This window comes from Salmo salar, chromosome 10, assembly GCF_965601325.2.
Source record: "Salmo salar chromosome 10, fSalSal1, whole genome shotgun sequence".
NCBI classification, from domain to species: domain Eukaryota; kingdom Metazoa; phylum Chordata; class Actinopteri; order Salmoniformes; family Salmonidae; genus Salmo; species Salmo salar.
In genome coordinates, this window is record NC_138300.1 from 74,253,806 (window position 1) to 74,275,189 (window position 21,384).

General features: G+C 43.6%; 1 protein-coding gene across 1 annotated transcript in view; it reads left to right on the forward strand.

The window, feature by feature from the left end:
- The window catches only part of LOC106560753 (neuronal acetylcholine receptor subunit alpha-7), a 29,997-nt gene extending 8,968 nt beyond the window's left edge, over nucleotides 1-21,029 (forward strand). The window contains exons 4-10 of the mRNA XM_014123969.3: nucleotides 734-843; nucleotides 2,381-2,460; nucleotides 3,813-3,980; nucleotides 5,731-5,925; nucleotides 16,358-16,444; nucleotides 17,934-18,043; nucleotides 20,310-21,029. Coding sequence (XP_013979444.1) covers nucleotides 734-843; nucleotides 2,381-2,460; nucleotides 3,813-3,980; nucleotides 5,731-5,925; nucleotides 16,358-16,444; nucleotides 17,934-18,043; nucleotides 20,310-20,876 — 1,317 coding nt within the window. The 3' untranslated portion in view covers nucleotides 20,877-21,029. The remainder of the gene's footprint in view (nucleotides 1-733; nucleotides 844-2,380; nucleotides 2,461-3,812; nucleotides 3,981-5,730; nucleotides 5,926-16,357; nucleotides 16,445-17,933; nucleotides 18,044-20,309) is intronic.
- Nucleotides 21,030-21,384: the final 355 nt, after the last annotated feature.

Genomic DNA, 21,384 nt, shown 5'->3' on the forward strand with positions numbered 1-21,384 from the left:
TGGAGAGGAAGAGGCCAGAGTTATAGGCCCGTCTTCTGTGTGAGGTCATTCGGTAGAAATACGAGGTCTGGGCAGACCGCTCAAGTCTAATAATATACCTTACTGTGCCTGACCAGCCGTTCAAAGTGCATAGATATTTAACACGGATGCTCCACAGTCATTGGGAATTTGTACTTTTCTGTATGCCTCTCTCTGTTCATTAGCTAGGTAACCTTATACAGTTACTCTGTGGGCAGATAATTAGGTCCAGATATACTGAGCATTTGTACCAAGTTCACAGTTAAACTGTTTTTTTTTCCAGAGGAAATTGACCAAAGAATGTAAAACAAAAATGCCAAATAAGAAGGAATAACACAGCGTGAAGACATCATTTCATCCGTGTGTATATCAGACAATATACCACGGGTATGATGCAAAAATACCTGTTTATTGTTCTATTTATGTTGGTAACCAGTTAATAATAATAAGGCACATTGAGGGTTTTTGGTATATGGCCAATATACCACGGGTAAGGGCTGTATCCAGGCACTCCGCTTCTGGCCTTATTGTTTAATTGAACCCTATTGCACCTGGTGCAAATTATTATGTAGTTAACCTGGACCATGTCTCACAACACTTGTAAGTGTCAATCTCTACAATGGGTAAATAACACACTTGATTATAACACATTAGTGTTAAGTCTCATTCTGAACTTCCTCCAGTGTTTCCTAACCTATCTATGTGGTCTCCCTAGTACTGGACTGACTACTACCTGCAGTGGAACACCACAGACTACCCTGGAGTTACCAATGTCAGGTTCCCTGACACCCAGATATGGAGGCCTGACATTCTCCTCTACAACAGGTACGTACCACTACTCATACGTCATGTATTGGGGGATTAATTCAGTGTGCCGGCTAGCTAGCCAGTAACATTTACTGTTATAATTTGGATTTAACAGAAGGTGAACCATCATCCATTTGATGCACTTGTGTGTTGTGTTGTTTTTCTTCATTCGATGCCATTCATTCAACACAATTGCTATTCAGCGAACTGAATGTGTTGCATCTTATATCAGAGCCATAATATGTTAAGTACATCAAATAGATGAAAAATAGCTTATTTGCCTGTCATGATTTATATTTCTTTGTTAAAAACATCAATGTGACTAGAGTGCCTATGCTAGCAGTCGAGGCTAGTCTGGATATGCTTCCTTATGCTGAGCAATTGTTGTGGAGAGCGTCAGGAACGGAACAGAGCTCCATTTGCATTTAGAGAAGGAGGCCTGATCAAAGATAAGCTCCAATAACTGTCAGTAGTCTAACGAGCGGGGGCGATATCAGAGGCAGAGAACATTGAGGTCCTGAAGAATGTAGAGACGTTGTAGAGGAACATTTTAATTAGCACACAATGTTCTACTGAATTGTTTTTCTGTGTAGACTATCAAACGTATATTTTTGCAGATCAGATACAGGTGACACGTTTATTTGAGAGAAACATATAAGTAAATAGAAAAGATGGATAGTTGATGTCTGAGTCAGATGCTGGTAGGCGTATCTTTTTTATGAAGAGATACTTTCACCTGTACTGCTGTGACTGTATCTTGCAGTGCTACAGCTAGCTAGATTAACATGGATTTATGTTGGAGAGAAGCACAGACTGATACATTATCAAAGTGGGGGCCACTGTGCAGCTCTTGATTTGTTTGTGTGTGTGTTTGTGTCTGTCGTTGTCATTTCTTTGTGTATGGGCTGTCTGTGAAGCAGCTGAGCCTGCTTAATCTGCACATGCTCGACTCTGCTCATTCACATTCTAATGCAACTTCTTCACTAGTGGGTGTGTGTGTGTGTGTACAGTGTAGCGTGTGTACAGTGTAGCGTGTGTACAGTATAGCGTGTGTACAGTGTGTTAGTCTATGCCAGGGTTCCAGAACTGGCAGCCCTTAGGGGATTTTATTGTTGGACATAAAAGACTGTAAAAATACCAGCAAATCAGCTCCATGTATTCCTATACATAATAGCTCTCTAGATATATGGGATCGTATACAAATGTAAGCAAGGTTTGAAATGATTATGTTTTAGTCAAATATGATATCTGTTTGGGCTTCTTGTGGTAAATTTGCCGTCTACAAATGATTTGTATTTATGTTCCAGACCCCTGACCATCCTCTCAAGAAAAAATTGGCCCGCGGCTGAATCTAGTTGATGATCCCTGGTCTATGCTATTTGTTTTGCACTATGCTGAGTAACTATGATTTACACAGCCCTTGCGCCAGGCAGTGACACCCCAGCTCTGCTGAGCTCTTTACGGTCTTGTTTTCCCACTAAAGCTACAAGGTTAGATTTTATGTGCAAATAAAGCGCTGATGGATGCTAACTGCTAATCTGTGTCCAATGCTCAGCGCTGACGAGAGGTTTGACGCCACCTTCCACACCAACGTCCTAGTCAACTCCACTGGCTACTGCCAGTATCTCCCCCCAGGTAAGCCTCCTTAACTTCTCCTAGATCACAGGGGGAGGTCCATTCTCCTTATTCTCCCTGCAAAAGCCTCCACTGGTATATATCAGTTGGCCTTGAAATTGTGTCAAAATGATATAGTGGTCAGGAAATAAGCCAGGTCAATTTGGTCAGAGAGGTCCCTCTGGGCCAATAAAAGAAGCCATGAAAAGTTATGGATCTGAATGATGATGCAATCACTCTGCTTCCACTATTCATTTAGTTTTTTTTCTGCTCCCACAAACAAAGGCAGTGGTGCCTGTGATGATGAACCTCCCAAATCTAATGGATTAAGTCACGCAGAGCTGATTAACTAGATTCTACACAACGCCATGCCGAATTAGAAGACGTGAACCACTGTGGGTGTGTGTCGAGTGGGGCTGGCTGACACATGGTCTCCGTCTGAATATAGAGTGCAGTGTAGTCAAATAGCTCCCTATCTGCAAATAAGTCTGTAAATCAGCTTTATGACCTTTAAGAATGTCATTACGACAGGCATTGATTCATCTCAGAGTTATGAACGAGGCAGTGACTGAGATGTGGAAATTGGATGCGGGAGGGGTAATGTCTCTATAAGCTGTCACAACCCTCTCCCATGTCTACCCTACCACCTAGTTTGACCCCATCTTCTCTGACCCAGTAATGTCACCTCCGGGATGTAGACATACAAGTCCCTGACAGTATGTCACCAACAGGGGACCAGCAGGACCTACGTGTAAGGAAGGTGATCGCAAAGGGCACCCTGTCTGAGTATCTCCCTCCAGCTGACTGCAGGAATTAGAGAAAAACACAGAGTTGTAACTGATAGAAATCAATAGAGCCACAAACAGCTGCATCACGATAGACAGCGGACATGAATTACTTTGGGGTCTGGATGGACGAAGAGAGGGGGCTATGCAAAACATGACAGCCGACCTGCTATCAACGACTAACTAATTCAGTTAAATAAGCCATTCACAAATGTCCAGAGAGACCCTTATTGCAGGGAAAAGTAATCCAACGTAGGCAGAAGGGCTGCGGCGGAAACGCTTTGCAGACGCTTAGAGATTGGGAACAAATTACATTTTTCTGCCATTTTGTTTTGTGGGGGATCCAGGGCATGTAAATCAAAGAGCCTTGTCCCAATCCATCATGCTCAGGCTGCTTTGGCTCTTGCTTCTTCTCCCCCTCTCATATCAACAGTTTTGGAGTTCCCCAGGGCTCCGTTGTTGGCCCCCTTATAATTAGGGGGGTTATTATTAATATCCCTATTTCATCCCATCCTTCCATTCTGTTGACCATTTATTGATGTATTGCTTCGCTAACAGTTTATACAATTAATCAAATTTGTTGCTTAGGAATCTTCAAGAGCACATGCTACATCGACGTGCGCTGGTTTCCCTTCGATGTCCAGCGCTGTGACCTCAAGTTTGGCTCGTGGACGTACGGGGGCTGGTCTTTAGACCTGCAGATGATAGAGGCGGATGTGACTGGATACATTGCGAATGGAGAGTGGGACCTCGTGGGTAAGTTCAGTCCCGAATGGCAGAGAGCCATAGAAAGCAGAGAGTCAAAGAGATGATAAACAAATTACTGTAAGTGTGGATTATGCTCGAAGAAGTCTGAGGGTTGGTTCTATGATTACTATTTAAAATATCACACAGTTTCCTGTATGTAAGATCTATGCTGGACGTTGTGTGTGAACTAGGGCAGCTCTGAGTATCCACATTCATTGTAATAAAAAAAGAAAGCAGCTAGCAGCCATGACTGAACTAATATTCAAAAGACCAATGGCTTTGATGCCTCTAAAGACAACTGATTTTTGAGGAATGGAACTGGATTTACATAACAATCATTATATTCCTACATTTATTCAACAGCAATTAAAACTGTCCTGCTGTTATTTAGTGAACCCCCTGCAGGGGTGGGTTGGCAGACGCTTCCATGGAGCTCGTTGCACCTGGAGGGGGGGGGTTGTCTCTAGGCACTATTTGCCAAATCAAGCGCAACAAAGTGTGACGGGCAAGTAGCATTTCGGTTTCCCTGACTGTTGTAAGGAGCCTTACCCTGATGTTTCTTTCGCATGCAGAGCTCTTTTCAGAATGGAAATGACACAAAAACCCATGAGGCTTTACCACCCCTGATAGAATGGTTCTATTAGGTTATGTTTGCCCCCGCCCTCACCCTGGTCTAGGAGACCTTGGCTGTCTCCATTTTACATAGACGGAGGAGTCATGTTGGGGTCTAATGATTAACAAAGGCCTGTTCATCGCTCCCTGGGGAGCCAGAACACATCCGTGTGCTTCCAAGAGACGGAAATGAAGAAATGGAGAGGGAGCGACAGAGAAACAAAGAGATGATGGAGCAAGAGAGTGAAGAATGTGTCCTTAGGAGACCAACCAATGGAGCATTGAGGCCCCACGTAATAGAAATTGCAGGAAGTAATCTGGCCATTTCACCATCAACATGCTCTATGATTCCCTTCTATATGGGCATATACACAATCAAAACCAATGTTCTAAAGATCATAAGAGTAGTGAAGCATGTAAGAGGACTGTTCACAATATTCACTCCCTGATGTACTTTCTTGATAACAAGAGGCTAGTCGTTGAAGCCTGTTATTGGTGTGTTCTGGCAGTGATTATGTAAGAAATAATCAACGAGGGGCTATACGTTCTCTGGAAAATAATGCATGACGTGGAAGGTGTGTTCCACGATGTGCTAGCGGAGTGGAATAAACCTTCCACGGAGTTGCATTATTTTCCAGAGAAAGCATAGAGCCCTGAGTTGATTATAACCCTTTCATACCATGGCTATAATTTAACATATTTGCCGCTATAAATATATTGCCAGTAGAAATGTGACAACATCCACTGAAGTAGCTAGCAAGTTTACTAGCTAGCTAGACAGCTAAAGTAGTTTCTCTGGAAACCAAACAGACTTGTTACCTTTGCTAACCAAACCTTCATCCTAGCTTGCTATTATAAAAATCGAATTCAACAATGCCAGTAATGTTTTCAGCTCGACTTTTGCGTTCAAAGCAGCTCAAACATAGAACATGTAAGCATGAACTTCATAGCTATTAAGTTATACCGTGCAATTGTACCGTGCGTAATAGGGAAATAATGCACACTCTAGAATGCCCTTCAAGCCAATCAGAAACAAGTATTCAACAATGCCATGGTATAAGATAGTATAACAGTAAACATCTGTGTATACAATAAGGATGCATATGTGTGCATATACTGTAATTCTCTGTCCGTGTGTGTGCTGCAGAGGTCCCCGGACGGAGGAACGAGCGTTTCTATGACTGCTGTAAGGAGCCTTACCCTGACGTGACCTTCACGGTGGTGATGCGTAGACGCACCCTCTACTACGGCCTCAACCTGCTCATCCCCTGTGTCCTCATCTCCACCCTGGCCCTGCTCGTGTTCCTGCTGCCTGCGGACTCTGGAGAGAAGATCTCACTGGGTGAGACTGGCGAGGGTGTGTGTGCGTGTGCGTGAAAGGGTTGTGTGTGTGAGCGGTGTTGGTAAGGTACATGACTAAATACCATGAGGCAGAGCACAAGGGTATGCTTTTCTTCTTGTGATGAAACAGGGCATGTTAGACAGCAGTGTACCCTACTATTATGGTCTGCTCTGTTGCTTTCTGTCACAAATGCGTGAGTAACATACAGAATGTTTGTGTGTTTGTGTGCCGAAATGTGTGGTGTCGTTGAATATTCATGTGTGTTTGTGTCCGTGCGTATGAGGGAAGTAGGTTTGTAAAGTGCACACTCTTGACTGGCATTCAATCTATGCTAGCAGGACTGACACTCAGCCCAAAGGCCGTCTGTTGAATTCTAGGGCAACTAAACACCGTCCCTTCACTCACCGGACAACCCACTCTGTCTACATGTCAGAAGAAAAATATTTATTTCACCTATAATTTATTATATTTCACTCTGCATGAATGTACTGTTATTACAGAACCAAACTTTATATACAGTAGAGATGTTTATGTATGTGAAGGTTTTTTACATAGATGTCTCTGTATAATTCATCCTATGCCATTTTGTCAATTATTGTGGAGTAAGTACAATGTTGATCCATCCTCAGTTTTCTCCTATCACAGCCATTCAATTATGTAACTATAAAGTCACCATTGGACTCATGGTGAAATCCCTGAGCGGTTTCTTTCCTCTCCGGCAACTGAGTTAGGAAAGACACCTGGATCTTTGTAGTTGTTGGGTGTATTGATACACCATCCAAAGTGTAGTTAATATCTTCACCATGCTCAAAGGGATATTCAATGTCTGCTTTTTTACCCATCTACTAGTAGGTTCCTTTCTTTGCGAGGCATTGGAAAATCTCCCTGGTCTTTGTGGTTGAATCTGTGTTTGAAATTCACTGCTCCACTGAGGGACCTTACAGATAATTGTATGTGTGGGGTACAGAGATAAGGTAGTAATTCCAAAATCATGTTAAACACTATTATTGCACACAGAGTGAGTGCATGCAAGTTATTATGTGACTTGTTAAGCACATTTTTACTCCTGAACTTACTTGCCTTAACTCCAGGCTCCCGAGTAGCGCAGGGGTCTAAGGCACTGCATCTCAGTGCAAGAGCTGTCATTACAGTCCCTGATTCGGATCCAGGCTGTATCACATCCGGCCATGATTGGGAGTCCCATTGGGCGGCGTATAATTGGCCCAGCGTCGTCCGGGTTTGGCCAGGGTAGGCCGCCATTGTCAATAAGAATGTGTTCTTAACTGACTTGCCTAGTTAAATAAAGGTTAAATAAATACAAATAATACTTATTGACTCAAGACATTTCAACTTTTCTTTTGTAATTATTTGAAAAAGATTACATTAACCTAATTCCGCTTTGATATTATGTGGTAGGCTAGTAGGCTAGTCACAAAAACATCTCAATTTAATCAATTTTAAATTCAGACTCTAACATTTAAAAAAATAAAGGGGTTTGAATACTTTCTGAAGGCACTGTATGTAAACTAAGATGTGGCATAAAAATTGCTATATGATTTGATAGGCTCTGGCACATACACATTGCTTATCCCTAAACAATTTATTTTGCTCATAGTTAATGTAGAGCATATTGAGACAGTATTATAGAAAACTACATTTTCAAGATATTTCAATTAGCTACTTTAGCCACGTCTGCCCACTCTCCCCCTCCCACCTCCTGATTCACTGGATGACTTATGGTCTGAAATCAATATCTGCTGGCAATGAACTGACTTGAAACTCGGAGTCAAACTGCAAGTAACATTTTCCCAAGTGATACCACGAGATAGTGTGTGTGTGTGTGCGTCTCTGTGTGTGTGCGTGCTGTGTGTGTTTCTGTGTGTCTGCATGCATGTGTGTGTGTTTCCATTTGTGTCTGTATAAAATGTATCGACTGATGGGCATGTCTGCAGGTTACCTAAAACAAAAGCAAAAAGCAATTTTGAAAAGGTATGCCTAAATACATTATTCATGCCAGTTGACTTGGCTGCATCTGATTTCATTCATCCACTTTGATTCATTTAGGTGGACTGGCTTTAAACAGATCCCTACCTACAGTAATACACACACACACACAGGCATACACACACTGCCAAACTGAGTTAAAAGAGCATATGTTATCATCACACAGATAGCTTGTGACATGCTTAAGCTGCATCTATAGGCTATAGATAGTTACAGTACAGTACCTAGCCTGTAACCAACAACAAAAAACTACAGTGCATAAAACACAACACATTTAGCCACTGCCTATGGGTACTGCCCTGACTAGCACCCAATCTTCCCAGTGATGGCAGAGGGGGCCAGATATATTGCGGGGTGCATCTGTTAGAGCAGCGCTGCAGGGGCCAGTCCCCCAAGACCTCTATGCTTCTGGCTGTAGCTGGGCTGTGGCTGTGGGCTGCCTGCTTGCCTGTCTGCCTGTCTGCGTGCATGACTGGGCTTGAGCTTTGGCTGGAGCCTCAGACCAGGTGAACTGGAAATGCCCTCTCTTGCTTGCCCAGAGAGAGCTGGAGATGATTGTGTGTTTTGTGTTTTTGTGAGTCCGTGTGTGTGTGTGTGTGTGTGTGTGTGAACCAGAATGAGTTCAACTACGTATTTTTTTTAACGTATTTATCGCCCTCCAGGTTCCCTTGGAGAGTTCATCAATGAGCTTGACGCCTTGATAAGTTCCTTTCCTGAAGATGGCTCACCTCTCACAGTTCTGGGTGACTTTAACCTCCCCACGTCTACCTTTGACTCATTCCTCTCTGCCTCCTTCTTTCCACTCCTCTCCTCTTTTGACCTCACCCTCTCACCTTCCCCCCCCTACTCACAAGGCAGGCAATACGCTTGACCTCATCTTTACTAGATGCTGTTCTTCCACTAATCTCATTGCAACTCCCCTCCAAATCTCCGACCACTACCTTGTATCCTTTTCCCTCTTGCTCTCATCCAACACTTCTCACTCTGCCCCTACTTGGATGGTATTGCGCCGTCCCAACCTTCGCTCTCTCTCTCCCGCTACTCTTTCCTCTTCCATCCTATCATCTCTTCCCTCTGCTCAAACCTTCTCCAACCTATCTCCTGATTCTGCCTCCTCAACCCTCCTCTCCTCCCTTTCTGCATCCTTTGATTTTCTCTGTCCCCTATCCTCCAGGCCGGCTCGGTCCTCCCCTCCTGCTCCGTGGCTCGACGACTCACTACGAGCTCACAGAACAGGGCTCCGGGCAGCCGAGCGGAAATGGAGGAAAACTCGCCTCCCTGCGGACCTGGCATCCTTTCACTCCCTCCTCTCTACATTCTCCTCTTCTGTCTCTGCTGCTAAAGCCACTTTCTACCACTCTAAATTCCAAGCATCTGCCTCTAACCCTAGGAAGCTCTTTGCTACCTTCTCCTCCCTCCTGAATCCTCCTCCCCCTCCCCCCCCCCCCCCTCCTCCCTCTCTGCGGATGACTTCGTCAACCATTTTGAAAAGAAGGTTGACGATATCCGATCCTCGTTTGCTAAGTCAAACGACACCGCTGGTCCTGCTCACACTGCCCTACCCTGTGCTTTGACCTCTTTCTCCCCTTTCTCTCCAGATGAAATCTTGCGTCTTGTGACGGCCGGCCGCCCAACAACCTGCCCACTTGACCCTATCCCCTCCTCTCTTCTCCAGACCATTTCCAGAGACCTTCTCCCCTACCTCACCTCGCTCATCAACTCATCCTTGACCGCTGGCTACGTCCCTTCCGTCTTCAAGAGAGCGAGAGTTGCACCCCTTCTGAAAAAACCTACACTCGATCCCTCCGATGTCAACAACTACAGACCAGTATCCCTTCTTTCTTTTCTCTCCAAAACTCTTGAACGTGCCGTCCTTGGCCAGCTCTCCTGCTATCTCTCTCAGAATGACCTTCTTGATCCTAATCAGTCAGGTTTCAAGACTGGGCATTCAACTGAGACTGCTCTTCTCTGTGTCACGGAGGCTCTCCGCACTGCTAAAGCTAACTCTCTCTCCTCTGCTCTCATCCTTCTAGACCTATCTGCTGCCTTTGATACTGTGAACCATCAGATCCTCCTCTCCACCCTCTCCGAGTTGGGCATCTCCGGCGCGGCCCACGCTTGGATTGCGTCCTACCTGACAGGTCGCTCCTACCAGGTGGCGTGGCGAGAATCTGTCTCCGCACCATGCGCTCTCACCACTGGTGTCCCCCAGGGCTCTGTTCTAGGCCCTCTCCTATTCTCGCTATACACCAAGTCACTTGGCTCTGTCATATCCTCACATGGTCTCTCCTATCATTGCTATGCAGACGACACACAATTAATCTTCTCCTTTCCCCCTTCTGATAACCAGGCGGCGAATCGCATCTCTGCATGTCTGTCAGACATATCAGTGTGGATGACGGATCACCACATCAAGCTGAACCTCGGCAAGACGGAGCTGCTCTTCCTCCCGGGGAAGGACTGCCCGTTCCATGATCTCGCCATCACGGTTGACAACTCCCTTGTGTCCTCCTCCCAGAGTGCTAAGAACCTTGGCGTGATCCTGGACAACACCCTGTCGTTCTCCACTAACATCAAGGCGGTGACGCGATCCTGTAGGTTCATGCTCTACAACATTCGCAGAGTACGACCCTGCCTCACACAGGAAGCGGCGCAGGTCCTAATCCAGGCACTTGTCATCTCCCGTCTGGATTACTGCAACTCGCTGTTGGCTGGGCTCCCTGCCTGTGCCATTAAACCCCTACAACTCATCCAGAACGCCGCAGCCCGTCTGGTGTTCAACCTTCCCAAGTTCTCTCACGTCACCCCGCTCCTCCGCTCTCTCCACTGGCTTCCAGTTGAAGCTCGCATCCGCTACAAGACCATGGTGTTTGCCTACGGAGCTGTGAAGGGAACGGCACCTCCATACCTTCAGGCTCTGATCAGGCCCTACACCCAAACAAGGGCACTGCGTTCATCCACCTCTGGCCTGCTGGCCCCCCTACCTCTGAGGAAGCACAGTTCCCGCTCAGCCTAGTCAAAACTGTTCGCTGCTCTGGCACCCCAATGGTGGAACAAGCTCCCTCACGATGCCAGGACAGCGGAGTCAATCACCACCTTCCGGAGACACCTGAAACCCCACCTCTTTAAGGAATACCTAGGATAGGATAAAGTAATCCTTCTTACCCCCCCCCCCCCCCCTTAAAAGATTTAGATGCACTATTGTAAAGTGGTTGTTCCACTGGATATCATAAGGTGAATGCACCAATTTGTAAGTCGCTCTGGATAAGAGCGTCTGCTAAATGACTTAAATGTAATGTAAATGTAAATGTAATACGTAGGACCATAATAATATAATTAATATTTAAATTCTATGTGTAGGATATAGGTGTTTAACATGGGTGTGTTTTTTTTCTTGTTGTATGCAACAAACCACATCTACAGTATGTTATCGTACAATTGATGACAAATACAATTTACAGGTACTTTTAGATGCTTCTAGTTTTCAGAGTAAGAAACGTGGCTGAGCAAACAATAGAAATGTTACAAATTAGAAATGTTTTCTATTTTATTGAAAATGAAATCTAATTTACTTAAGTATTCACACCCCTGAATCAATACATTGTAGAAGCACCTTTGGCAGCGATTACATTTGTGAGGTAAGTCTCAAAGAGCTTTCCACACCTGGATTGTGCAACATTTGCCCATTATTCTTTTCAAAATTCTTCAAGCTCTGTCAAATTGGTTGTTGATCATTGTTAGACAATCATTTTCAGGCCTTGCATACATTTTTAAGAAGACTTAAGTCAAAACTGTAACTAGGAAATCATACTGAAACAGGTTTTCCTCTAGGATTTTGCCTGTGCTTAGCTCTATTCTATTTATTTTTTATCCTGAAAACACCCCAGTCATTAACGATTACAACCATACTCATAACATGATGCAGCCACCACTATGCTTGAAAATATGGAGAGTAGTACTCCGTAATGTGTTGAATTGGTTTTTCCCCAGACATAACACTTTGTATTCAGGACAAAAAGTGTTTTGCCATATTACTTTCGTGCCTTGTTGAAAACAGGATGGAGAAATTGTTTTATTATAAACAGGCTTCCTTCTTTTCGCTCTGTCAATTATTGTGGAGTAAGTACAATGTTGATCCATCCTCAGTTTTCTCCTATCACAGCCATTCAATTATGTAACTATAAAGTCACCATTGGACTCATGGTGAAATCCCTGAGCGGTTTCTTTCCTCTCCGGCAACTGAGTTAGGAAAGACACCTGGATCTTTGTAGTTGTTGGGTGTATTGATACACCATCCAAAGTGTAGTTAATATCTTCACCATGCTCAAAGGGATATTCAATGTCTGCTTTTTTACCCATCTACTAGTAGGTTCCTTTCTTTGCGAGGCATTGGAAAATCTCCCTGGTCTTTGTGGTTGAATCTGTGTTTGAAATTCACTGCTCCACTGAGGGACCTTACAGATAATTGTATGTGTGGGGTACAGAGATAAGGTAGTAATTCCAAAATCATGTTAAACACTATTATTGCACACAGAGTGAGTGCATGCAAGTTATTATGTGACTTGTTAAGCACATTTTTACTCCTGAACTTACTTGCCTTAACTCCAGGCTCCCGAGTAGCGCAGGGGTCTAAGGCACTGCATCTCAGTGCAAGAGCTGTCATTACAGTCCCTGATTCGGATCCAGGCTGTATCACATCCGGCCATGATTGGGAGTCCCATTGGGCGGCGTATAATTGGCCCAGCGTCGTCCGGGTTTGGCCAGGGTAGGCCGCCATTGTCAATAAGAATGTGTTCTTAACTGACTTGCCTAGTTAAATAAAGGTTAAATAAATACAAATAATACTTATTGACTCAAGACATTTCAACTTTTCTTTTGTAATTATTTGAAAAAGATTACCTAATTCCGCTTTGATATTATGTGGTAGGCTAGTAGGCTAGTCACAAAAACATCTCAATTTAATCAATTTTAAATTCAGACTCTAACATTTAAAAAAATAAAGGGGTTTGAATACTTTCTGAAGGCACTGTATGTAAACTAAGATGTGGCATAAAAATTGCTATATGATTTGATAGGCTCTGGCACATACACATTGCTTATCCCTAAACAATTTATTTTGCTCATAGTTAATGTAGAGCATATTGAGACAGTATTATAGAAAACTACATTTTCAAGATATTTCAATTAGCTACTTTAGCCACGTCTGCCCACTCTCCCCCTCCCACCTCCTGATTCACTGGATGACTTATGGTCTGAAATCAATATCTGCTGGCAATGAACTGACTTGAAACTCGGAGTCAAACTGCGAGTAACATTTTCCCAAGTGATACCACGAGATAGTGTGTGTGTGTGCGTCTCTGTGTGTGTGCGTGCTGTGTGTGTTTCTGTGTGTCTGCATGCATGTGTGTGTGTTTCCATTTGTGTCTGTATAAAATCTATCGACTGGATGCATCGAAGAATACAGGAGTGGTTAATGAGAGGAAAGCGCTCTATCCATCTTGATCCTTGGATCGCCTGGCTTTATTGATCCTCAGAGTTCATTAGAAAACTTTGGGAAGAGTGCTGCTGGTGAGTCATAGCCCACTGTACACTGAAAAAAAGAAGGTTCTTCTTCAGCTCTTAAGGTTCCTTGGAGAACTCTTGTCCAATAAATAACCTTTGAGCTAAGTGTGTGGGGGGGGTTCTTGAAATGTATGGAAGCCTGCAGATGTGTCCCTTTCATAGAACACAGCAAATTGGCCAATGTTAACTGGTGTTGATTTTCAGTGTAACATTTCTAGTGTTGATTCAGTAGTTAAATTAACAGTCAGTGATGTAAAAGAATCCCAGTGTTGGTGTTAATAACCAGAGTTGAACCAAAACCATGCCCATCATTATCATATTTGTTATTTTGCAGGTTTGATTTTTGAATTGTTGGTTTCAATATCTATGTTTTTGCATGTGCATTGATTGATTAATTCATTTTAGACTACTGAAATATAAATAACATAAATTGTTCTAAAATATTCCAATCTGTTACTTGGACTTATTGCAAAAGTTACTGAAATGATTGTTCCAGTTTAGATGGTTTAGGTAGTCTCATATCTTAGTCTTCCCTACCCTGGCAGTCATTCTGAATGCAGGTTGTGGGTGAATAAAAATGGAAAATGTTGCATATCCCCACACTGGCTGGATTTCAATAGAAATTACACATCACTTTGCAAGCCAACATAATGTAACTTGCAGGCCTAATGTGGCCTGTAAACTATAAGTTTCAGGCCTCTGCGTTAGGGTAAAACGAGCCACTCAAAGTAAGCCCTTGTGAAATATGTATTGTATTGTCTTAAAGAATGTAATTTTAATGATAACATATTCACATAGGATCTAATGGTGAAGGCCACAGGACTGAAAATGAATGAATGCAATAGCCATATCTCTGTCACTAGCAAACACAGTCATGGGTGGTACTGGTAACACTAAAATCCAATCAAAAGGCATGATAATCACTATGATACCCTGGAAAATATGCAAAAAAGGCTTAAAACCCAACAGTGGGGCTATTCAATCCCGGGCCTAGAGTGCTGAAACATTTCTGTTTTTTCAGAGACCCTAAAATGGTTCCCCTATGGCATCGCTCTCAATAACCTTATTTGGTTCCAACTTGCACCTTTATTTTTAAGAGTGTTGGTTGAAGGGGTTTGCTTCTCTAGCTCTAGAACAGCGGTCACTAACCGGTCGATCATGAACTGGTTGATCTCCAAGGCATGCCTAGTCGATCGCCAAACATTTCAGTAAAAAATCCAAGGATAAGTCTTATTCGTCACACGCTGTTGGCGGTAGTTGCACCCGATTCAGCTGCCCTACGTGCCGGGTAGGCAGCGTGTTCCAATTTTGAACCATTTCATATGTCTGAAGATGCAAACTTCTTTCCCAGTGGGCCCGGGAGGAGCAAATCAAGTACACTATAGGCCTACCACTTGCCAATCGGATGGGTCTGATTACCGTGTCTGCAATAAGGCAGCAGGCGTAAAATAAATCTATAGCAAAGTTGAGACTGTGAGATTTCGAAACTTTGAAAACCATGACTAGAGAGACAATCTGTCAACGAATACAGCAAAGAGCTGCTGTTTTTATGAGTGAGTTCATGTTTAAGTTTTTACTCTAGCACTGTCAACACTTTGTATTCAACACTTTTATAAGCCATAAAATGCGTGTGCTCCCAACTTCCACTCAAGCTACAACCAGCACTGCAGCTGTAATGAATGAGTAGGAAAGTGTATCTATAGGCTTGCGTTGTTATTATTAGCGGTTTGGGTCTTTTTTAATATTGAGGAATATTTCACTTTCTCTGGTCATAGGACTAACAACATGAATTTGTGCGTGAGGCAGAAATAATGTAGTGCGACTCGAGTTTCGCCATCAGCTGGAAGATGGTGTCCCTTTTTGGTCAGTATCAGTATCAGAGGGACATTGAGAGGCAGACCCTCAGTCTGCTGCTCTCTCCCTTCACTGAGACTGACCATTTGATGCAGCCTCCATCAGCCCAGTAAAATAAAAAAAGCAAATTATTTCAATATATGCTCACTCAGATTTATTACCGGTGTGATTATATAGCCTACCTCAAATGTTGAAATATAATTTTAAAACATGTTCTGAGAAGAACAACAATGCATTGGCAGGGCAATTCAAGCAAGAGGCATCATTACAGTCCATGGTTCGAATCCAGGCTGTATCACGTCCAGCTGTGATTGGGAGTCCCATCAGGCGGCGTACAATTGGCCCATCGTCGTCCGAGTTTGACCGGGGTAGGCCGTCATTGCAAATAAGACTTTGTTCTTAACTGACTTGCCTAGTTAAATAAATAAATTGTCTTAAACAGAATTTTCGGGAGATCAAGGTAGAGAAGTAATTTGCTCTTGCATCTTTAACCACAACAAGTAATTTCTCATCAGATCCTTCATTATCTCGTAGAACACTTGAAGTTTACAGGCCTTCCATTTACGTTCAGCCTTTCTAAGTTATCTTCTAATGAATGAGCTACCCTCTTCTTCTAATTTGTACATTGGTTGCAAAATGGTTGAAAATAACATTTCTCTCTCTTTTACAAAAACCACAGTAATGACTATGATAACATGATAATAGCTATAATACAGACAAGCACTATGATGGCATGATGATAACATGATACTCACTATGATACCCTGATAATCACTATGATAGCATGATGATAGCACAATAATCACTTTGATAACATGATAACCACTGTGATAACATGATGGTCACTATGATAACATGCACTATGATACCTTGATAATAACCTTGATAATAACTATGATACCTTGATAATAACCTTGATAATAACTATGATACGATAACAGCATGTCTGGTGATGTACATTCTTCTAATGGTCGGTCTGTCTGTCTCTCCCTCTTTTTCTTCCTTTCTCCAGGTATCACTGTGCTGCTCTCTCTAACTGTCTTCATGCTCTTGGTAGCTGAGATCATGCCGGCCACCTCCGACTCTGTTCCTCTCATAGGTATGTACTCAGGGATACCTTCATCCTCACCCTACTCCATCTATCCATTTTCTCATCTGTCCGTTTCTCCAGCCATCTGTTCTTCCCAGTCATCCATTCATTCATTTCATCTATCCATCTGTCCCCTCTGTGTCACCACATTCGTAAGACGAACCGGCCCTCAATGACTGAGGTAGAAAGATCTGATGAAGCAGAAAAGGTGACACACACTCCTTTAAAGCGAAACTGGGTGGCACCTCCAAGTTCATTTGTCACATACAGTGACGCTACAGTATATTGTAGGCCATAAATCGGTTGGACTGATGAGATATAAGTGCGATCACTCACCCATGAAACCTGGGGTGTATTTATAAGCACCAAATGGAGGGAAGACATACTGAAACAGTGAGGGACTACCTGAACTTGGTCATTAATAAATGATAGTTTTTGTTATCCGTTGCAAAACGTTTTACTACGCTGTGCCCTAATGAATAGAACAACCCTGACTACTTAGCATCTGAGACCTCCGCGCTCAAGTGGCAGGCACTCAGTCTGGCAAGCAAATGAAAAAATAGAGACTTGGCGTTGATTGCAGTGCTGCATGGGAGTATAGTTTGCAGTTAGCATAGACTGCAGTCTATTTTTATAATTTGATTAACATATATATATATTGATATTGAGCAATGCTCAAATCAATGGATGTGCGTGTGTAATCTTTTCCGCTAATGAATCTGCAGTTCAAGCCCAATGACTGTCATATTTTTACCAATGGCAGATATTTATGTTCTTAAACATATTGATATCCTCATCTCAGCTATTTCCCTGCATGCCACCCAATTATTTCCACAGCATCTTCAAGCTATCCAATAAAGAGAGGCCAGATCCCCCCTAACATGATATGATGGCCCATTTGGTCTCTGCCTTGAAGAAAATATTCAGCTTGCCAGGGCTGGCTCTAACCATATCATACTATGTCTGTCATTGACTGACATATTTGAGGAACATTTGCACTACCAAATTTTGAAATTGCACCCTGTGTTGCATAGTCTACGTATAGGGCAAGTCGGCCCTGCAGCTTGCCGTAGCGTTCAGAGAGATTCGAGATAGAAATGTTGTATTTTCTGCCGACATCCTTTATTAGCTACATTTCTATCTTCAACATTCTAAAACATTGCGACCGACTGAACACCAGGCACGGTTCAGATGCTCATCTCTGAGAGGCTCTTTTTCGGGGCACACATCGGTATGCAAGAGCGTAAACCTCCTGTTGTGTGGCTCAGTTGGTAACGGCATGGCACAAGTAATGCCAGGGTTGCGAGTCCAATTCCCAAAGGGATCACATACACATACTATGTATGCACTCACTGTACTGTAAGTCGCTTTGGATTAAAGCATCTGCTCTGTGGCATATATTAACTCAATGTGCCCTTGGTCTCCAGCCATAGTATATAATCGTCTATGATTCCTCAGAGTTATGCCGTGCCTCTCTCTCTCTCTATCTCTATTCCAGCCCAGTACTTTGCCACCACCATGGTCATCGTGGGCCTGTCCGTCATCGCCACCGTCCTGGTCCTCCAGTACCACCATCATGACCCGGACGGAGCCAAAATGCCAAAGTGGGTGAGTCTGTGTCCGTCTTTCCATTCCCGCGTTTTGCATTCACTCGGAGCACCGGATACACTCGGAATTCCGAATGCTGACATTCCATTAAGGTAGAATTGGACCTGAAGGTTAAGAGTTCTACATCAGCGGATCAGCGACTGCTCCTTGCTCTGAGGTGTGTGTGTTAGTCAGGGTTAGTGGGCAATTTGAGCATTGGCGTGAGAGGAATGCCAATGTGGTTTGAAAAAAGAGGGGAGGGGAGGAGAGACTGCTGACCAGGCTTGAAGGGCAGATGGAAGTGAGTGGAGAGGGCACAGAACTTTGGAAACTGCAAAAAATGTGGATGATGCAATTATAAGCCTTATTAGACATGATAAAGGTTCATACATGCTAATAACAAGATGTAAGCCATTATATCGACAGGTTACCAGAGGTTATTCCAACACTTTTTCTAGAGTAGGAATGCTCATTTATTATGTACTGTGTGTGTACAGTATGTGTGTTGTCATATGTTTTCTGTGATCCGAACTTGTGCTTGACATAGTAATCTGGCTCATTACGGAATAAAACTTATATACAGTTGAATTCGGAAGTTTACATACACTTAGGTTGGAGTCATTAAAACTTGTTTTTCAAACCACTCCACAAATTCGGTTAGGACATCTACTTTGTGCATGACACAAGTCATTTTTCCAACAATTGTTTACAGACAGATTATTTCACTTATAATTCACTCTATCAGTATCAGACCTCCACAAGTCTGGTTCATCCTTGGGAGCAATTTCCAAACGCCTGAAGATAGCACGTTCAACTGTACAAACAATAGTATACAAGTATAAACACCATGGGACCATGCAGCCTTCATACCGCTCACGAAGGAGCGTGTTCTGTTCATCCTACAGATGAACATACTTTGGTGTGAAAAGTGCAAATCAATCCCAGAACAACAGCAAAGGACCTTGTGAAGATGCTGGAGGAAACAGATACAAAAGTATCTATATCCACAGTAAAATGAGTCGTATATCGAAATAACCTGAAAGGCCGCTCCTCAAGGAAGAAGCCACTGCTCCAAAACCACATAAAAAAGCCAGACTACGGTTTGCAACTGCACATGGGGACTAAGATTGTACTTTTTGTAGAAATGTCCTCTGGTCTGATGAAACAAAAATAGAACTGTTTGGCCATAATGGCCATCGTTATGTTTGGAGGAAAAAGGGGGAGGCTTGCAAGCTGAAGAACACCATCCAAACCGTGAAGGACGGGGGTGGCAGCATCATGTTGTGGGGGTGCTTTGCTGCAGGAGGATCTGGTGCACTTCACAAAATAGATGGCTTCATGAGGAAGGAAAAGTATGTGGCTATATTGAAGCAATATCTCAAGACATCAGTCAGAAAGTTACAGCTTGGTCGCAAATGGGTCTTCCAAATGGACAATGACCCCAAGCATACTTCCAAAGTTGTGGCAAAATGGCTTAAGGATAACAAAGTCAAGGTATTGGAGTGGCCATCACAAAGCCCTGACCTCAAACCTATAGAATATTTGTGGGCAGAACTGAAAAAGCGTGTGCGAGCAAGGTGGCCTGCAAACCTGACTCAGTTACACCAGCTCTGTCAGGAGGAATGGGCCAAAATTCACCCAACGTATTGTGGGAAGCTTGTGGAAGGCTACCCGTAACGTTTGACCCAAGATAAACAATTTAAAGGCACTGCTATCAAATACTAATTCAGTGTATGTAAACTTCTGACCCACTGGGAATGTGATGGAAGAAATAAAAGCTGAAAAATAAATCATTCTCTCTACTATTATTCTGACATTTCACATTCTTAAAATAAAGTGGTGACCCTAACTGACCTAAGACAGGGAATGTTTACTAGGATTAAATGTCAGGAATTGTGAAAAACTGAGTTTAAATGTATTTGGCTAAGGTGTATATAAACGTCCGATTTCAACTGTATTTTATGGAGCAGATAGGAAATTAAATCAATATGATTTGAAAAATATTGTAAACTGATATTTTTTTCTCTAAAACATGTATAGCTACAGTATACTAAGAGAACATAATCAGAGTGAAAAGCCATGTTAAAATTGTCAGCGTCTGTGGTAGAATTGGGAGCTAATGCACAATGCTTGCATAGTGATCATCTCCTGTTCATGTTTCTCTCCTCTGGCGTTGATATTCTATTCTTGTCTCTCCTCCCGCTGGTGTACATAAACACACAAACACTGACACGCATACACACACACACTTTCTCTCTCTCTCACTCTCTCACTCATCCCCACAAAGACACGCGTGGTGCTCCTGAACTGGTGCGCCTGGTTCCTACGTATGAAGCGGCCCGGCGAGGAGCGTGTGCGTCTGGCCTGCCACAACAAGCATCCGCGCAACAGCCTCTCCAGTGTGGAGCTCAGTATGAGCCAGGGGACCCTCCAGCCCACCAATGGCAACATGCTCTACATCGGCTTCCGGGGCATGGAGGGCATGCACTACACCACCACCCCCGACTCAGGCGTCATCTGCTCCAGGCTGATGGGGGCAGGGGACGAGGAGGTGCTGCTACCCGGGGCCGGGTTGCCCAACTTGGGCAACGTGGCAGGCAGCACCGGGGTGGGGGTGGCGAGCCCCGTGGACTCCGACATGTCCAAGATCCTAGAGGAGGTGCGCTACATCGCCAAGCGCTTCCGGGGCCAGGACGAGGACGAGTCGCTGTGCAACGAGTGGAAGTTTGCGGCATCTGTGATTGACCGGCTGTGCCTGATGGCGTTCTCTGTGTTCACCATCCTCTGCACAATCGGCATCCTCATGTCAGCGCCAAACTTCGTGGAGGCCATCTCCAAAGACTTCTTCACCTGAGCTTGTTGTGTTGGAGGATGGGAGGGATTGTTTGTTTGTGTGTGTGTGTGTGTGTGTGTGTGTGTGTGTGTGTGTGTGTGTGTGTGTGTGTGTGTGTGTGTGTGTGTGTGTGTGTGTGTGTGTGTGTGTGTGTGTGTGTGTGTGTGTGAGGGAGGGGGGGTGGGGGTGTACATATATACACACACAAAAGCTAAACAAAAGCACACACGTACAGTCTCACACACAATCTCACATATACACACACACACACTTGCACTCACACACATGTATTGTATACTGTTTATATCCCAAACACATCTTTACCTATGACTTATATAAGCTGACAACCCCACTCTTCAGTATTTTCACATATTTTTCACATATATTACTGTATTTAGAGTGGCTATTATAATGGCACAACTTATAGCAATACAAATGTGTTCGTCATATGTGGTGTGAATCTGTGATCAATTGAGGTCTTCATCAACAATGACTGTGTATATATTAAGTAGCACATTGGGGAGGTTCC